This window comes from Callithrix jacchus, chromosome 13 (genome assembly GCF_049354715.1).
Source record: "Callithrix jacchus isolate 240 chromosome 13, calJac240_pri, whole genome shotgun sequence".
NCBI lineage: Eukaryota > Metazoa > Chordata > Mammalia > Primates > Cebidae > Callithrix > Callithrix jacchus.
Genome location: NC_133514.1, coordinates 19,525,754 through 19,544,609, shown reverse-complemented (window position 1 = coordinate 19,544,609; position 18,856 = coordinate 19,525,754). Strand labels below are relative to the sequence as shown.

General features: G+C 39.1%; 1 protein-coding gene across 6 annotated transcripts in view; it reads left to right on the top strand.

Annotated features, from left to right (window-relative positions):
• The window catches only part of XPO7 (exportin 7), a 99,453-nt gene that overhangs the window by 47,051 nt on the left and 33,546 nt on the right, over nucleotides 1-18,856 (top strand). For 3 of the 6 annotated variants that reach the window (XM_078347283.1, XM_078347280.1, XM_078347281.1), the window contains exons 1-4: nucleotides 13,974-14,052; nucleotides 14,572-14,718; nucleotides 17,457-17,550; nucleotides 18,057-18,223. In XM_078347283.1, the coding sequence (XP_078203409.1) occupies nucleotides 14,032-14,052; nucleotides 14,572-14,718; nucleotides 17,457-17,550; nucleotides 18,057-18,223 (429 nt within the window). In that variant the 5' untranslated portion in view covers nucleotides 13,974-14,031. Of the gene's footprint in view, nucleotides 1-13,973; nucleotides 14,053-14,571; nucleotides 14,719-17,456; nucleotides 17,551-18,056; nucleotides 18,224-18,856 lie in introns of those variants that run through there. The other 3 variants (XM_078347285.1, XM_078347284.1, XM_078347282.1) reach the window with 1 other exon arrangement.

Genomic DNA, 18,856 nt, shown 5'->3' with positions numbered 1-18,856 from the left:
AGCAGAAAAATATTTTATACCACATAGGTACAGTATGAATTCTAATTTAGAATGGCAGAGAGCCACGCTCAGTACATTGGCTTTGACAATGAATGTCAGAGCTGTAACACTTGTGTTTTCAGCTAGAGAATTAAAACCATTCTATTGCCCCGTCAGGTATTAGGGAGTTGGGTATGAAAGCGAAGCTGTAATATGTCATGTTTTAGTATTAAGCAATTGTTAGTAAACCAGCCAGTGTTAAGATAATACTCTGAAAGAATAGAACTTTTTAAACTGTCAAATTCAATATTTTCACTAGACTTTATTTTTAGAACAGTTTTAGATTTATAGAAAAATTGAGCAGAAAGTACAGAGTTCTCACATAACCTGTTATGACCCCATTAACAGCTTGCCATTGGCATGGTATATTAATAGTTGGTGAGCCAATATTGATACATTATTAACAACTTAAGGCCACTCAGTGTTGTATTCTGTGTGTTTTGACAAAGATACAGTGACATGTATCTACAATTGTAGTATAATACAGAACAGTTTCACTGCCTTAGACACCCCTTGTGCTCTGCCTCTTCATCCTTCTCTCCCTCCCTCTGTGACCACCATTCCTCCCCCTGCAGACTCCCTGCTCTTTCTGCTGTCTCTGTAGTTGTGCCTTTTCCAGAATGTCAAATAGTAGTTGGAATCATCCAATGATGTAGCCTTTCCGATTGGCTTTTTAAACTTAGCAATAAGCATTTAAGTTCCTCTATGTCTTTTTGTAGCCAAGTTTGGTAATTATGAATAAAGCTGCTATAAACATTTGTGTACAGGTTTTTGTGTAGACATAAGTTTTCAAGTCATTTGGGTAAATACCAAGGACCGCAATTGCTGGATCATATGGTAAGAGTATGTTTAGTTTTGTGAGAAACTGCCAAACTGTCTTGTAAAGTGACTGTACCATTTTGCATTCTCACCAACAGTTCCTGTTGTTCCACATCTTTGCCAGCATCTGGTGTTGTAAATGTTTTGGGTTTTAGCCATTCTAATAGGTGTGTAGTAGTATCTCACCGTTATTTTAACTTGCAGTTTCTTGAAGATAGATGATGTTAACCATCTTTTCATATACGTATTTGCCATCTGTATATCTTTGGTGAGGTGTCTGGTCAGATCTTTTGACTATATTTTTAGTTGGGTTTTCTTATTGTTGAGTTTTAACAGTTCTTTGTATATTTTGGGGATCAGTCCTTTATCAGATTTTTGTGAATGAATGTTTTCTCTCATTCGGTAACTAGCCTTTTCATTTTCTTAAGCAAATTAGATTCTGTTTGTAAATGCAATTTCTATCCTGGAGATTGTAAGAACTAGTAATGTAATACAGAAAGAAGAGTAGGACTGAGGAATCCAAAGATTGCTGAAGTTCCTTGATATTCCCTGGGCCAGTTTATGTATTCGGCCAGCCTAATAATATACCTAGGTATAATTGCTTGAATTTGAAATCCTTTTTATCTGGTCATTGCTAAACATAATGATGGAGCTTAGTGCTTGGTGGCCTCAGAGAATTGGTGATTATGTATTTTTGATCGCTTCCTTTGCTCTATTATATGTAATGCAGTGCATAAATGGAGGTTTTAATAGGATTCTTCACAAAATACACCCAATAATCCAGTTTGAATATTGTATCAAATAGATACTAAAAACACGAAATAATAAATGTGGGCCAGGCACAGCGGCTCATGCCTATAATCCCAGCACTTTGGGAGGCTGAAGCAGGTGGATTATGAGGCCAGGTCACAAGACCAGCCTAACCAACATGGTGAAACCCGTCTCTACTAAAAATACAAAAATTAGCCAGTGTGGTGACACATGCCTATAATCCCAGCTACTCAGGAGGCTGAGGCACAAGAATCACTTGAACCTGGGAGGTGGAGGTTACAGTGAGCTGAGATCATGCGTTGCATTCCAGCCTGGGTGACAGAGCAAGACTGTCTAAAAATAAATAAATAAATAATGTGCACTGGCCCAACAGTGTCCCTCTACAGTAAAGCTTACGTAAGAACTCCAACAAATAGCCCTTGGAAATCAGAAATTAATTGAGTTGATACGACCCTTTCTCATATTTTGACTCCTTTAATATCAGCCAATAGGCTCTCATTTTCAGACCTTTAGAAGTCAATTGTTTGACCTTGCTTACTGTATGTAAACATCACTATTTATAAGGAAAAAAACTGACAATCTCAAGACAGTTATCACATCAATTTAAGTTGTTTGAGATGTTGGTTAACTTTCTTAGGAGTACTGAGCTATTATAGGATTGTTCTCCCAGCATGGGAGATAAATAAACTGCTTATAAAAATGTAGTTTCTAGGGAAATGGTAATATAGCAGAAAAGTTTATTTACATATGTGGTTGTTTCACACTGCAAATTTGGGTTCTCAAATAGCTGGGTATTGGCATCCTTTCTTCAAGTGATCTGCCTGGCCTGTATAATCTTTTATACTCAGGCATTTTCATAGCGGAGTATGTTGTTTTGGCTTTTAATATTGTCCATGCAGAATCTAGTTCCATGAAAGGCATTAAACAATGTTCCTTTTTATAAAGAAGGAAGTGAAGGTGGCAAAAGCCAGGCATATGGGTTTTTTTTTCCTCCTTATCAGAGCTCAAACTGCCTTTTGTCTTTGGAACATCCGTTAAAAATGATTGTGCGTCTTTGTAGAAAAACTTTCCAAATTTAAAATACAGTGGTTATTTTGTCAATTGAGGGCTTTTCTGTACACTAAACTTCAACCTGGATTAAGATTAAATCTTAAATGAGAATTCTCATCCAGGTATTCTGTTCTCAGATCAAAGTGGGCAGTGGTGGCACAGATCTGGGTGATAATTCTGTGAATATGATTTGTCCCTTAAGCCACACTGCTTGAATAAAGCCTGGTTGCTCTTTTTTTGTTTGTTTTTGAGACAGAGTCTCGCTCTGTTGCTCAGGCTGGAGTGCAGTGGCATGATCTCAGATCACTGAAAACTCTGCCTTCCAGATTTAAGCAATTCCATGCTTTAGCCTCCCAAATAGCTGGGATTACAGGCACCCGCCACCACGCCTGGCTAATTTTTGTATTTTCAGTAGAGACAGGGTTTCACCACTTTGGCCAGGCTGGTCTTAAACTCCTGACCTTGTGATCCACCCGCCTCGGCCTCCCAAAGTCCTGGGATAACAAGCGCGAGCCACTGCGCCTGCCCAGGCCTGGGTGCTCTTAATGGCCAACTCACAGTTGTTGCCCTGAGATTTCCCTTTACCATCCTTTTAGGGGTTTCCTTGAAATCCCTCTTCTCTGTTGGGTTTCATAGGATCAGCATGACCATATAACTCGTGTCTTGTATTCTGTGCTTACCTTATTTTCTTTTTTGACGCATAGTCTTGCTGTCTCCCATACTGGAGTGGAATGGTGTGATCTTGGGTCACTGCAACCTCTGCCTCCCAGGTTCAAGCGATTCACCCAGCCTTCAGAGTAGCTGGGATTACAGGTGCCCACCACCACGCCCAACTGTTGTTTGTATTTTTAGTAGAGACAAGTTTCACCATGTTGGCCAGGCTGATCTCGAACTCCTGTCCTAGGTGATTCACCTGCCTTAGCCTCCCAAAGTGCTGGGATTATAGGTGTGAGCCACCATGCCCAGCCCATGCTTACCTTTTTATGGAATTACACTTACTTTGGTGTGAAGTATATTTCTTAGTAGCTCTTAGAAAAGGGGAGCATGGAAGATAGATTTTCGTGGCCTTTTTTTTTTTTTTTAAGATGGGGTTTCACCATGATGGCCAGGTTGGTCTTGAACTCCCGACCTCAGGTGATCCACCCACCTCAGCCTCCCAAAGTGCTAGGATTACAGGCGTGAGCCACCACACCTGGCCAGTTTTTGTGGCCCTAAACCCCCAAGGATAGTTTTGTTCTATTCATATGTCATTCCGCCCTTGGCTGAGTATAGCCTTCTTTGCTGGAGCTTTTTCTTTAGAGGATTTCTAAAGAAAATTGTTCTCTTGCCTTCTTGTTTCCAGTGTCGCTTTTGTGATGTCCAGAGCCATCTGATTCCTGATCCTGTTCTTTTGTTTTGTGTGGGTTTCTCTGTCTGCTAAAAGCAGCTTGTAAAATCTTCTCTTTGTCATCAGGTTTCTGAGGTTTCACAGTAGTGTAGGTTGACTTTTCATATATTCTGCTAGCATTAGGAGGACACTTTCAGTCTGGCAGCTTATGTTCTTCAGTTCTAGGAAGTTATTTGAAATCATTTTGTTGATAACTTCCTTTCCTTCACCATACTCTGTTCTCTGTGTAACTCTTGTTAATTGGATGTTAGACCCATTGAACTGGGACTCTGATTTTTTTAAACTTTGCTCATTCCATCTTGGTCCTTTTGCCCTGTTTGCGAGATTTTAACTTTATTTTCCCACCTTTTTTTTTTTTTTTTTTTTGATATGGAGTCTCGCTTTGTTGCTCAGACTGGAGTGCAGTGGCGCAATCTCAGCTCACTGCAACCTCCGCCTCCCAGGTTCAAGCTATTCTCCTACCTCAGCCTCCTGAGTAGCTGGGGCTATAGGTGCCCACTACCGTGCCCGGCTAAGTTTTGTATTTTTAGTAGAGACAGGGTTTCACTATGTTGGCCAGGCCGGCCTTGAACTCCTGACCACGTGAGCCACCACGCCTGGACTTTTCCCACCTCTCAGAATATTTTGTGTCTGTCATCATGTGTTTATTTTCTAACATCTCTATATGTTCTTTGAATGTCTTTTTTTTTTTTTTAGAACATCCTATTCCACATCTTTCATCTTTCATTTTTGTGGTCAAGTTTTCTTTTCCCTATATAGTTTTACTTGTTCCAGATTGCTTTCTGCTTGTTTAGCTGTCTTCCATGTTAAAGGCTTTCTTCAGATTATAATACTTGATTATTTGCTCATGATCAAGATTAAGAGAATACAAAGCTGAGTGGAAGCTCTGAAAGCATGGTGAGGCTTGTCTGCTGAGGCATCACAAGAGGGTGATCGGGTGTGCAGTTTGTGGGGTAACCCGCATATTAGTCTATCTGCAGCTTTTTGCTTTGTAACTCGTGAGCTTCTCAGGGGAAAATCTTCTAAATTCCTGCCTAAAGAGTATGTCTACACACTGAAATTTCTGTGCAGAACCCAGTGAGGGAAGAGACTGAGTGGCACTCCTGCTTCGTCAACCTGTTTGCTACAGGGTGCCCATAGCTTCAGATGTGCTTTTGACTGGCTTGGTTTCTCCCAGTCCAAAGACAGGGACAGTTACTGAGAGGCGTACAGTGAAGAGGGCTATCTGGGAATCTAACTTCTCAAATACTTTTACCCTTTTTCTCCTTGTTTGGGCTACCCCACTTCACCTTAACATCTGAGCAGGTAGCATAAATGAGGTCTGTTTTCAGCTTTTCTCACTGCTGGCTAGGGATTTGGTTTTCTTAGGTCATTTAAGTCAGTTACCATTGATTTTTTTTCTTTGGATTCTAAAACTATGTTGTTCCTTTTCCTGTCTTCCCTATCTATCCTGTGGGATCTTGAGGGTTTAGGGGTTTTCTTTTGTTTTTAATACCTTTAGTATTTTAGTTGACCTTTGGAAGGGAACAAAATTAGATATGTGATCAATCTGCCGTTTTAATAAGAAGTTCCTTTGGAAGCTTTAAGAGACTTATCCAAATGGTAAGACATTCTTGTGAAGTGCCTACTGTGTGCCAGACACTCTTGTACTTTCCATTTCCATCCCGTGCATGTAGTGTGCTCACTAAAGTCATAGTATATGCATAATTAATACAAATGGCGATTTAAGCAAACATTTGAGACAGTTGTACAGACATTAATATGGAAATTATGTCGGCTAATAAATACTTCTATTTGAACAAATCCCCTTAAAGAGTGGCATTAAATATAGTTATATGGGGAAGTATGTACTGAATGCCACCCAGTGATGCCAGAAATGGAACTGATCCTCATTATTCCTGTTGTCATGTTCTAGAAAGTCACCAAGAACACTGAATTAGCAAATACCGACCCATTGCTCCTTGGGGAAATACAGAGTTAGATTCAGGCCAGCCTCTGGTCTGAATTTGCATCAAACAAGCAATATACAACCTTGTTTTATTTGTGTTTTTGTTAAAGATACTTTATTTAATACATGTTGTTGATTTATTAACATTAAACTAATCACCAAAAGCACAATAACTCATGACTGAATTATTTAACACATGCAATTTTGCTGTAAGGTACATCATAGCCTTCTTGAAGTTAGGAGCTAGACATAGCACTTCAGCACTCTGTGGACCATTTTAAGCAGTGGAATTACCAAAAAAAAGCAAAAAACTGCAAGAAACATGGCAGTAAAAAAAAAACCATAAAGGACCTTACACTTATTTACAGTGTGAAAGCTGAAACAAGAAGGCAAAGCAAGGCCTGCATGGTTGCTCACACCTGTAATCCCAGCACTTTGGGAGGCTGAGGTGGCAGATCACCTGAGGTCAGGAGTTCGAGGCCAGCCTGGCCAACAGGGGGAAGCCCCATCTCTACTAAAAATATAAAAATGAGCTGGGCCCGGGAGGCTGAGGCAGCAGAATCACTTGAATCCGGGAGGCAGAGGTTGTAGTGAGCCGAGCTCACACCACTGTACTCCAGCCTAGATGACAGAGCAAGACTCTGTCTCAAAAAAAAAAAAAAAAAAAGATGGCAAAGCATGGCAGTGTTCAGCCTCAGCTGGGAATGTAAGTCAGGTGACTCAAATTGTTGACCCATCTGTCCATGTGCCTGAATGACTGCGGAAGCGCCCTGAGCAAATATTGATTTGATGGTTACATTTTAGTGAGTAGTTGAATTCACAAAAACAGAAGCTTGGAATAATGAGGAATGAATTATGTATTTTATCCCCAGTACCCCTGGCCCTATAGGGAAAGGGCATTCATAATCCCCTTAGAAGAAACAGTACAGATTTTGTGTGCATTTATGCAAGCAATATAAAAGCTGCTATTCTCCAGAGTTTTAGGTGGCCGGTAGAATCGATAATAGCCAGTAATGGTTAGCAATTTACACACATTACTTCATTGACTTTTACAACCTTGTGAAGTGGGTGTTATTTGTATGTAAAAGAAGGGAACATGTTTGAATGATTTGAGTAACTTAATCATGCTCCTACAGTAGATGGAGGAGTAGGGATTTGTCTGCCACCTAAAATCTTAACCATTACTCTGTATTGAATCAACTCCAATAAGAAACCTTATTCCTGCTACTAGGTAACTGAAGTTGTTTTGTGGGTAATGATCCTATGCTACAATCACAGGGATGTGAGTGTTACCCAATTTATTTTTTAAAATGTCATTCTCACTTTAAAAACAAATTGTCCTAATCATCGTTTTCATGATCATTTTAATATTTGTTTACTTGGAATTCTGATTCACTAATATGGTTAAAATATGAAAGATAGTATATTACAATCAATGAATTTTAGAACTGGAAGTGTCTTTTAAAAATTATGTAATAAAAGTTGGGTACAGTGGCTCACGCCTGTAATCCCAGCGCTTTGGGAGGCAGAGGCGGGTGGATCTTGAGGTGAGGGGTTCGAGACCAGCCTGACCAACATGCTGAAGCCCCATCTCTACTTAAAAATATAAAAATTAGCCAGATGTGGTGGCATGCACCTGTAATCCCAGCTACTTGGGAGGCTGAGGCAGGAGAATCACTTGAACCCAGGAGGCGGAGGTTGCGGTAAGCTGAGAGCGCATCATTGCACTTCAGCTTGGGCAATAGAGTGAGGCTCTCTCTCTCTCTCTCTCTCTCTCTCTCTCTCTCTCTCTCTCTCTCTCTCTCACACACACACACACACACACACATATGTATTTACTTTACATATGAGACAGTGAAGTTTATGGAAGTTAACTCACCCAGGTCACACATTTAGATAGTAAGACCAGTATCTAACGATCCAGTATCAATTGAACTCATTTTCTCTAAGTTTTATGTAGCTTCTTGTGTTTTACCCAAATTTTGTGAAGTAGTGGTACCCAAAGTTAAACCCAAATCTGTTGTCCTATCATGCACACCGCTTTTTAACTTTGACCTTCTGTAATGAACCACTGATAAGAGACAAAATTGCAGGAGAACAAGGGGAGACAACAGCTGTTTACAGAGGATACATGGGGAACTAGAGAGAGCCTGCCCATGAAAGCAGTCCCTCTGTGACCCTTCAAAATGCAGGCCCAGTGTTTTCAGAGCTCTAATTTTTCATAGGAAGCTGGAAAACTAGACAGTATGAAATATTGTCAACTGTGTCACTTTAAAACCACAGTGCAAGACAAAAACCAAAAATCAGTATGGGCCAGTTTTAAGCTCCCAGATTGAAACCTCTCCTTTTGAGGATTTCCCTTGTACTGCAGCTTTCTTTCTTCCACACCATTAGTGACTGTGAGAAGGTATCCCCGCCAGTTTCTAGTGACAACTTAAGTGAATTCTTTTGGGTTAAACTTATAAGTCAATAAACCATTAAGTGACTAGGTTCCGTATGGCTATTTACTTCATGAAATAATTTGTTTACATGTGTTTTGGCCACATATTACCTACAACGCTAAGATCATCTGTGTTTATTTCAAGTGAGAACTGATTAGTATTTTGAAGTTAAATGTAGAATTTTGCAGTCTCATATGGTAGCAGACTTGCCATCCTTATCTCATGCACACCGGGTTCTGGCATAGCTTTATCACTGCGGAAAACATGTATTTTATCTTGTTTCACCGCAGTTGACGTACACAGCATCTGCAGCCAAAAAGTGTTACTCACTCTCTTAGCCTTACCTTAGTTCTTCCCAAGAAACTAATGGGAGTCATGGTTATAAAAGCATTAAGTGTTGTAAAACTAGAACATTCTGAATCTAAAGTGCAGTTGTAGGTTGTTGATGAAAACTTCTTTCCATTAGTATTAAAGAGTAATTGATGACAATAAGTAACTAGAGAATTTGGTGGCATTCATCGATACATACAGAAAAATGAATTATAAATATACAAATAATTAAAATATGTAAATTAGAAATTCACAAACTCTGTGAATTTTCACAAACTGCACATGCCTGGGTAACCAGCACACAAAGTAAGAAATGAAATACCCATACTGCTATTAATTGGTATTTGGCTTTCTGTTTGGAAACTATTACATTTAGTGCTGCCGTGAGTAAGCGTGGTACGCATCTCCACTGGGTGTCTATCTAGGAATGGAGTAGCTGGGTCATAGGGGGTGTTCTCTTCTTCCTCTTCCTCCTCCTCCTCTTCTTCCTCTTCCCCTTCTTCTTATTCTTCGACAGGGTCTCACACTGTCACCCTGGCTGGAGTACAGTGGCATGATCACAGCTCACTGCAGTCTTGACTTTCCAGAATTGGGCAATCCTCCTGCCTCAGCCTCTTGAATACTTAGGATGACAGGGTCACCACTACCATGCCCAACTAATTTTTTGTCGTTGTTGTTACTTGTAGAGATGGGGTCTCCCTATATTGCCCAGGCTGATCTTGAACTCCTGGGCTCAAGCAATCCTCCCACCTCAGCCTCCCAAAGTGCTGGGATTATAGGTGTGAGCCACTGTGTACAGCCTCCATATGTGTACCGCCTCCATATGTGTACCTTTATGCTGCCAGTTTTCTAATGTATTTGAATCAATTCAAACTATACTAGCGATACATGAATTCTAGTTGTTCCACATGCTTGATCTTGGCTCTTTCATTTTAGTCATTTGTTTTGTTTCGTTTTTGTTTTGTTTTAAGACAAAGTCTCACTTGGTTGCCAGATGGGAGTGCAGTGGCAAGATCTTGGCTCACTGCAACCTCCACTTCCTGGGTTCAAGCAATTCTCCTGCCTCAGCCTCCTGAGTAGCTGGGACTACAGACATGTGCCACCACATTCAGCTAATTTTTATACTTTTAGTAGAGACGGGGTTGCGTCATGTTGGCCAAGCGGTCTGGAACTCCTGAAGTCATGTGATCTGCCCATCTAAGCCTCCCAAAGTGCTGGAATTACAGGCATGAGTCACCACACCTGGCCTCATTTTAGTCATTCTAATGGCTATCTCATCCTGGTTTGAATTTACATTTCCTGTTGAGTATTGAGGTTGCACACCTTTTCATTGCTTATTGGCTGCCTGGCTTATTCTCTTGTAAAGTACATAAACAAGTATTTGGCACTGACGTGGTAAACTTTTTCCTTAAACTGAGTTCTAAAAATAAATAGTGTGCATTTATAAACATTCTTATTCAAAGAGCAAGCAAGTTTGCCCTGTGAACTCTATTGCAGTAAATAACTGAGAAGTTGCTGATAAATCTATAAACCAAGATGACTTTGGCCACCATGATTGCCTTTCATATACATTTATAAACAAGAAGAAACCTTGAATGTTCTTTTCAGGCCACTAAAGCTACCAGCATTGGTAAGAAAAAAGAAAATAGAATTAGTAATAAATGCAAGTGTTGTTTTTTAGCCTTGGGAATGGCTTTTTGTCTCTTTGGTTTTATGAATTCTGATTGGTAACAGAATAAACTGTTAATTAGTAAAATATTACTAATGTGAAGAGTTAATTAGGGAAAAAAATGTAGCGTAAATTGCCCTTTTAAAAAAATGCTTATCTTTACAGTTAGGATTTGTTTTTTCTGCTTACAGAGGAATGCATGTATATATCTAGGAGTGGAATAGCTGGGTCATAGGGTGTTCTTTTCTTCTTTTTTGGTCAGAATTTCCAGAGTTACAGAAATTCAAAGTTTATCATATGCTCACCTCCCAGAGACAATTAAGTTTGATTTGTATTAATCCAGGTTTTCTTTTATAAATTTACTAACGTGTCACAAATGATAATATACTCTACATACTGTTTTGCCATTTGCCTTCTAACAATAATTGTTGTTACTAAATTTTTAAGTTTATTATCTGTGATAATTGGATACTCAATTATTGACTGTAAGAATGCCTTATTAAATAGATAAAAATGTAATTTGTATGCCAATTTTATTAACCTTCTAGATCCTTAAAATGGTTCATTTTCTGGCAAGGTTCAGTATAAATATTTCAGTTTACTCAAGATAGTGTTTCCCAGTACACAGAAAAATTGCAACTGGGGGGGGCGTGTAAGTGAAACGGGTGAAAGTGGCTCGAGTTTCCGCAATTCTTTTTATATTTGTGGCATTTGAATTATGATAATTCAGCTACAAAATTGGTAAATCTACTCTAAGTTCATTAGAACGTCTCTGGATTGAGCCTACACTTTGTAATATGATGGCAGCTTCTCCTCATCTCAGGTGGCCGGGTGGCATTCAGCCTCAGAACACCTGCATATCTGACTGGTCACCCAAAGATTATGCTTGTGTCCAGTTCAGCACTCAGTTTTATTGGGAATGTCGTTGAGTTTTTACTAAAAGCATGAATCCTAGTCTCTGATTGGAAATCTCCATGTGGATTTTTTTAAGCAGTGAGACTAATTTAAAAGTACAACCATTGGGCTATTTAAAGAGCAATATTATAAAAATAAAGTAAAATCTGAGGTATTCTGCTTTGTGGAGTAGTATAACATCTAATGTGCAAACAAAATCTTTATTTTCCCCTAATCTAGTGGCGACTTGTCAGGCAAATCATTATATTGTAAGGTCTGTAATCTCAACAAATCTCATCTTATATTTAAATAAGAATAACTGAGCTGCTTTTTCTTTACCCAAGTTGAATAAACTATATAATACTGGTGTTGCTAGATGTTGAAGAAGATGTATTCTTTTAATACCTTCACTGTAATTATGTTGGTGAACTCGGTCTGTTTCTAGGTTTGGGAATTCTCTTGAGTTTCTTATACTAAAAAGCAGTACTTTTCTTAAGACCACCTTCCACTTGTATCAAGCATTTCACCAAATATACTTTTCTATTCCAGCGAGACCAGGCAGAAGTCTCTCCATGGAGTATAGGCAGTTTTTCAGGAACGGAAAATAGACATTCTTCTCTGGAGGATTTTCTCTGACCAAAGTGTCACAGAATAGATATCCTTAATGAGAACTGGCGAATAGGAAAACATTGGACGTAGATGTCATCATGCAAAGGAGTGTGCTGTGGTGTGCTGTTTGCCACCCTTAATGTGAAGTACTAGTTTTAATAGCTAATCAAATAATGGTAGGATAAATTATCTTACGCTAGGGCAAAAAAAAAGGCGATTCAAAAGAACCTAACTATTAGATTTGTTTTGGAAACACTGGTAACCAAAGGAGCATAAATGTTAATGTCTCAGTCTTCTCTCCTTCAACAGTTGTGTGGGCAATCCAAATAAAATGACCCTGTTTTTCAGATGTTTCCACTAATTGTTTGGGAAAACAAAATTGTTTCTCATTTGTTCTTCTGGGAACAAAAAAAATGGAGCTTGCTTTCTTCAAACTGTGTAAATGGTCAAATTGCGTTTTTGTTTTTTAAACAGTCTTGTTTCCTGAGCTGAGAACTCATTACCAGACTTACCCTGCAGTTATGTTTTGTCTGCTAAATTAAAGCAAATCAAAACAAAACAAAAACAAAAAGCCCGCTATAATCTGTGTTTAGGTTTTTAGCAGTAAGGAACTACCTGTGACAGATGCTTAGCCATTGTCATGTGAACAACTTTGTTGTAATAAACATAAACAAGAGTTGCAGTGGGGGAACCATGGGAACTGATTGATCAGACTTTAAGGAGAGTCATTTACCATAAGCACCAGGACTGTTTAGGGAGTATCTGTTCAGGATGTTGAAAAGCTTAAAGTGTGTGATGGCTGTGGAGGTTCAGAGACTGCTGCAACTCCCCAGTGCCTGATGCCAGGTTTTATAGCAGCTTACGTTTTAGTTACAGTGGCTTTCTTTGGATGTCTCTCTTGTTACCTATTTTCCTAAATAATCTTTTTCTTTTAAGGGAATCATCATATAGGAGTGGGGAAAAACAGACTTCAGTGTTGAAACAAAATTTTGTGAAGGAGATTTAATGCCTTGCTTAGGAATATGCGTGGTTATGATTAAACTGATTCGGTGTTCAGTAGGGTCTTGAGCAGTGCTGCCAAGGATAAAAACGGCTTTTGCATGTATTTTATGGAATGTATGTAATAAGGCTTACCTTCTACTTGTGTTCATCAGCCATGTGAATAAACTCAGATACTACCTGTAGAACTTTATTGCTTGACATCTGACCTTGCAATTGCAGTTTTCTCTGTGCTTTTGAATTGAAGAATATTTTAAGCGGAATCCCTGGACGTCAGAGAGAAACAAGTTAAACATAAGCCTAATCAAAATCCCAAGATGTTTTGGAAGGTGGTTTGTTTTGTTTTCAGGGCAAGGTTTTTTTGTTCTTTCAGGGGCTCTCTGAAGTGAGACTAATGATCTTAGGGTGTCAATATTCATCGTTCTTGTTTCCTTGAGTGTGGGAAATTTATTAATCAGGTTGAGTAAAATATGAATCCTGCCCTAAGGGCTTTCCTACATAGTGGAAAAGCTGTGATTTATAAAGACACAGTGTAATGAACTAAAGTGATAATGAAAAGCCTTCGGCAGACTGGCTGTGTAATATATTTTAGGCAATTTACACAGGTTAGTTTGTTTAATTATTTTTGTTCTTGTCAGAATTGTCCTTTCTAATAGTAGGATCCCTCAAACTGCGCTCGCTGCTGGTGAAAGTAGGCTCCAATTTTTTCTTAAAGTTCAAACCATTCCTTTAAAGGTTAACAGATGTTTACTCTCCACTTAAGTCCGTGAAAGGTGATATTTAAGTATAGTCTTAACTAATTACTTTCCTTTTTGCCTGTAAACACCGCATTAAGTGCAAGTATATATGCATTTCTGTGGGTTTTTGACCAAAGCACACACCCATACCCCTTCCTGCCTCCCTGGAACTGGTTCAAGATTTGGAAAGAAGAGTTTGCTTGCGGGTGTTTCCCGTGTCTTATCTCTGAGTGAGCATATGCCACGGTTGAATTTATTTTGACCCTTTCATTTTAAATTTGGAACCGAAGTAAGAGTTTAAAGTGCAACAGGAGAAGAGAGTCTGCTGAACTTTAGACATGAGGGATCCAGGGAGGAAGGTGCGTAAATACATCCCGAAGCTTTCTTTAGAGGTTTTCTCATACAGGTGACTGTTTTTACACATGTACATTATTGTAAACTAATAACTACTACTCAAAGGAATATTTAAAGCTATATGAAAATGTATGGGGCACTTATATCATGTTCATGTGCTGAATTTTAGTAGCTGTGTCTCTAGTATTTCACACTTTTTACATTAATAGCAGAATAAGAAAATTCTGAATTTTTATTTGAAAGCCTTTTAGGAAAGCTTAGGCTGGGTATTTGCAAGGGGAAAAATGTATCATGTGTGATTGATCTTCAAGGGAATGATGAAAAAGTATATAGGTATTTTCTATAGCATCAAATAAAGAGACCTATAAATGGTTATTAGGTAACGGTTACCCAGGTCCTCCTCAGAGTTCAGAATCAATTGTTTCTTTACTGATTATTATTTATGTTTGTTCATTAGTTTTAAGTACATTTGCTTGCATTTATAGTAGGCTGAACTGATTTCTTTCGTGACTGATCTTTTCCAGAGCCTGGCCCAACTAGAGAATCTGTGCAAACAGCTGTATGAAACCACAGATACAACCACTCGACTCCAGGCAGAGAAAGCCTTGGTTGAATTTACCAACAGCCCTGATTGCCTGAGCAAGTGCCAGCTACTCCTCGAAAGAGGAAGTGTGCGTAAGATCTGAAAATCCTAAAGGATAACAGGCGCTTAGGAAACTTTATTCTGGTTCTCTGTGTAGGGATGGCTTGGGATAGCTTCTGTTCCCTTATTTTTCTCAGTGTCCCTGACTTATTTTCACTTTTAAAAAGCACCGTAGCTGCCAGATTGGCAAAATGGCCATACATACAGCCTCATCAAGAAAATCTCTTTGAACATGTTTTTCTGTTCTGTCATTTTTCTTTTCTTTTTTTTTTTGAGACGAAGTTTCGCTCTTTTTACCCAGGCTGGAGTGCAATGGCGCAATCTCAGCTCACTGCAACCTCCGCCTCCTGGGTTCAAGCAATTCGCCTGCCTCAGCCTCCCGAGTAGCTGGGACTACAGGTGCACACCACCATGCCCAGCTAATTTTTGTATTTTTAGTAGAGACGGGGCTTCACCTTGTTGACCAGGATGGTCTTGATTTCTTGACCTCGTGATCCACCCGCCTCAGCCTCCCAAAGTGCTGGGATTATAGGTGTGAGCCACTGCACCCGGCCTGTTCTGTAGTTTTTCATCCTAAATTTCCAGTACTTATTTTCCGCTTTTACATTTTTTTTTTTTTTTTGAGACAGAGTTTCGCTCTTGTTACCCAGGCTGGAGTGCAATGGCGCGATCTCGGCTCACCGCAACTTCCGCCTCCCAGGGTCAGGCAATTCTCCTGCCTCAGCCTCCTGAGTAGCTGGGATTACAGGCACGTGCCACCATGCCCAGCTAATTTTTTGTATCTTTAGTAAAGACGGGGCTTCACCAGGTTGACCAGGATGGTCTCGATATTTTGACCTCGTGATGCACCTGCCTTGGCCTCCCAAAGTGCTGGGATTATAGGCTTGAGCCACTGCACCCAGCCTCTGCTTTTACATTTAAGTGCCACATCCTATCCTTTCCAGAATAAGATAGGGTTGTAGATAAATGACCTTTTTAATCCTAAGTCCTAGTACAAGATCTTCAGTCTTCTCTGTGTTTTGCACCCTCTCTGCCATGGCTACTGTTTATTGCCTTACAAGTCCAGGAAAAGTGACCTTGACAGTGAAATTACAGGAGACCATAGGATTTTATATGGGATTAGAACCTCCTCCAGCTTAAAAATGGCATTGCAGTCATCAAAATAATGTTTCTAATGAGGTTTAATTTGATAAAAATCACTATCTTTGGCAAGATGGCCACAGTCCTACGAAAAGGCATCATGAGAGGCAGATCCCAGCCTGACCTCAGCAGCAAGCACTAGGCTTCTTTCAACAAAGTGGCAACATGAAATGCAGTCCTCATATTTTTCCTAATGCTCAAACAGCTTCCCAGTTGTGCTTACCTATGTTACCCTCTTTCACGTATGAAAGGGAAAACACCAAGAAAAGGCACATATATTAGTCTTCATTCTTCTATGTATGGAAAACATGAAAATAGAAAAGATCATGCCATGTGGTATTCTGAACAACAGTAATCCCTAAAGAACTGGTTAATCAAAATTTGCTTTTCAAAAAGTAGCCTTAAGACTGCAACAAAATGTAAAAAAATGAAAGTTAATTAGTAGAGAGGATACAATTCTAGGTGAGTTTATTTTTTATTAAATTAAATTGTTTATACAATAAATAGAACAAATTATAATTGGTTGAAATTACCGCTTAGAGGTGGAGGAATGTGACTTTCCCCCCAAATATCTGAATGATACCAAGTCATGGTCAGAGATTGTGTGGTGGTCTAAGTTTTATGCATATAGTGTTTCATATATTTCTCTTAAATCACTTGGTGTTTGGATTGATTCACTTGTATTTGTCCTGTGGGAGATACCCAGCTTCCTCTGCCAGCTGACTCCTGCCGGAGCGACAGTATAGTCTCTCTCACCACTAATCTTATACCTGGTGGTATTATGTAATACTAACATAAATGGATAGCCTGAAGGACTACCATCTTTTAATTTTTTTATTTTTGTTTTTTTAAGACAAGGTTTCACCGTGTTGGTCAGGCTGGTCTTGAACTCCCGACCTCAGGTGATCCGCCCGCCTTGGCCTCCAAAGTGTTTGGATTACAGGCGTGATCCATCACGCCTGGCCAGGACTACCATCTTCAGGACTTTCTGTTTCATAGAAAATTGTCCTTGACCCTTGATTAAAATATTTTAATGGTCTGAGCCTGTTGCTGTTTTATGGCATTATATTATAATACAGCCACATGGAGGAATTCTTCCATGCCTCCTTATGCATTGTGATCGAGTGGAATGCTTTGATTCTCCATAAGTTTCAGACTTGTTAAAGCGACATTTGAGAATGTGATAAACCTATTCCATTGCTTAATACTTCTTTTTTCCCTAATATCATGCCATGAAATATTTTGAGGTGATACTGAAATATCATTATACAGATACTGAGGGGAGATTTCTTGGTAAAATGAGGGGAGAGACTTTTTTTTCCAATCTCTTTCTGAAAAGATGCCCTCTAGTGTCTGTCTCTCAGAGTGAAGCAGATGTTTGTATTACATTCACATTGATCGTGCTGTTCACTTTATCTTGCCTGTTGTTCATTGTTGAAGTCAGCTAAATAAACTTATGCTGTGTGGTTCATTTTTCCTCAGAGCAATAGACTCTAAAATCCAGAGGATCAAGTATGCCAAAACTGATTGCCTTTTCTTGAATCTGAGCACAGATCTCCAAGTAAAAAACCTTGTGACTGGCTTGCCGAATACAATTTTAAGTCCTTTTTCCCTCTCTTTTCACAGTCCTCTTATTCCCAGTTACTGGCAGCTACATGCCTTACCAAGCTTGTATCACGCACAAACAACCCCCTACCATTGGAACAGCGAATAGATATTCGTAAGTGAAGAATTTTCTGTTCTGTCTTGAAGAAAATAGTTTGTTTAGTGATGGACTAGTAATAGTCAAATATATTTGTTTGTTCAGTGACATGCTGAGATTGCTAACCATACAGAATGTCTAGAATCCAATTTGTTTCCAGAATTTTGAACTTATGAAAGTGAAGGGCCCAACACAATTAATTCTAGATAAAGCTCTTTACTGCCACTAATAACTAAGAAAAACATTGTTAACAATTTTGAATTCTGTGTAGACCACATTATTTAGTTACCTGGGAGTAGAGTCAAGGCCGCTATACTGCAAATTCTTCATGTGACAAAATAAAATTAGAACACCTACTAATCTTAAATTTGAGGTCTCAGTAGCAGAAATGATTAAGACACTTTGTGTTGAATAGTCTACATTTATAATTTCCTGGCCATTTAGCATGTCTGAAGATACACGCCCTTCTCTGGCAGAGGTTTCTGTTACATGGATTGGTTTTTGTTTGTGTGTTTTTTTAATAGGGAACTATGTGCTCAATTACCTTGCCACTCGGCCGAAGTTGGCTACTTTCGTGACACAAGCACTTATTCAGTTATATGCCAGAATCACAAAACTGGGCTGGTTTGACTGTCAGAAGGATGACTATGTCTTCAGAAATGCAATCACAGACGTCACAAGGTTTTTACAGGTACAGTGTATATATTTGATGTAATGGGAATGGGAGAACCAGCATGTGTGTGTGTATACACACACACACATATGCACACACACACACAGATAAGCACATGCTTATCTGCTTTTTAAACATGTTATAAAATGGAATTATTTGATATATTCTCTTCTGCATGTTTTTACCCTTAATATGTCTTGGCAGTGTTTGCATGTTAACAAAAACAACCCGTGTCTCATCCTTTCAAATTCCTATATATTTACTTTCTTTTTTTTTTTTTTTAAACTGTTAAATTAATACTTCAGTGAATAGCCCAGTACATATATTTTGAATAAGTATGTTTTAGGGTTAATTCCTAGCCTTGGAAAGATATTTCCAAGTTATCCTCAAAAAAGCTATACAGCATGCCCTTCATAATGATGGTTTGATCACCAGTAGACCACATACACAACAGTGCTCCCATAAAATTATCATGGAGCTGACAAAGGAGCCTAGTGACGTTGAGCTGTCTTAGTGTCGTAGCACAATTTATTTATTAAGCAAATTTAGTGTAGCTTAAATGTACATATGTATAAAGTCTATAGTGGTGTACAGCAATGTCCTAGGCCTTCACATTCACCCACCACTCTCTCACTGACTCACCTGGAACAA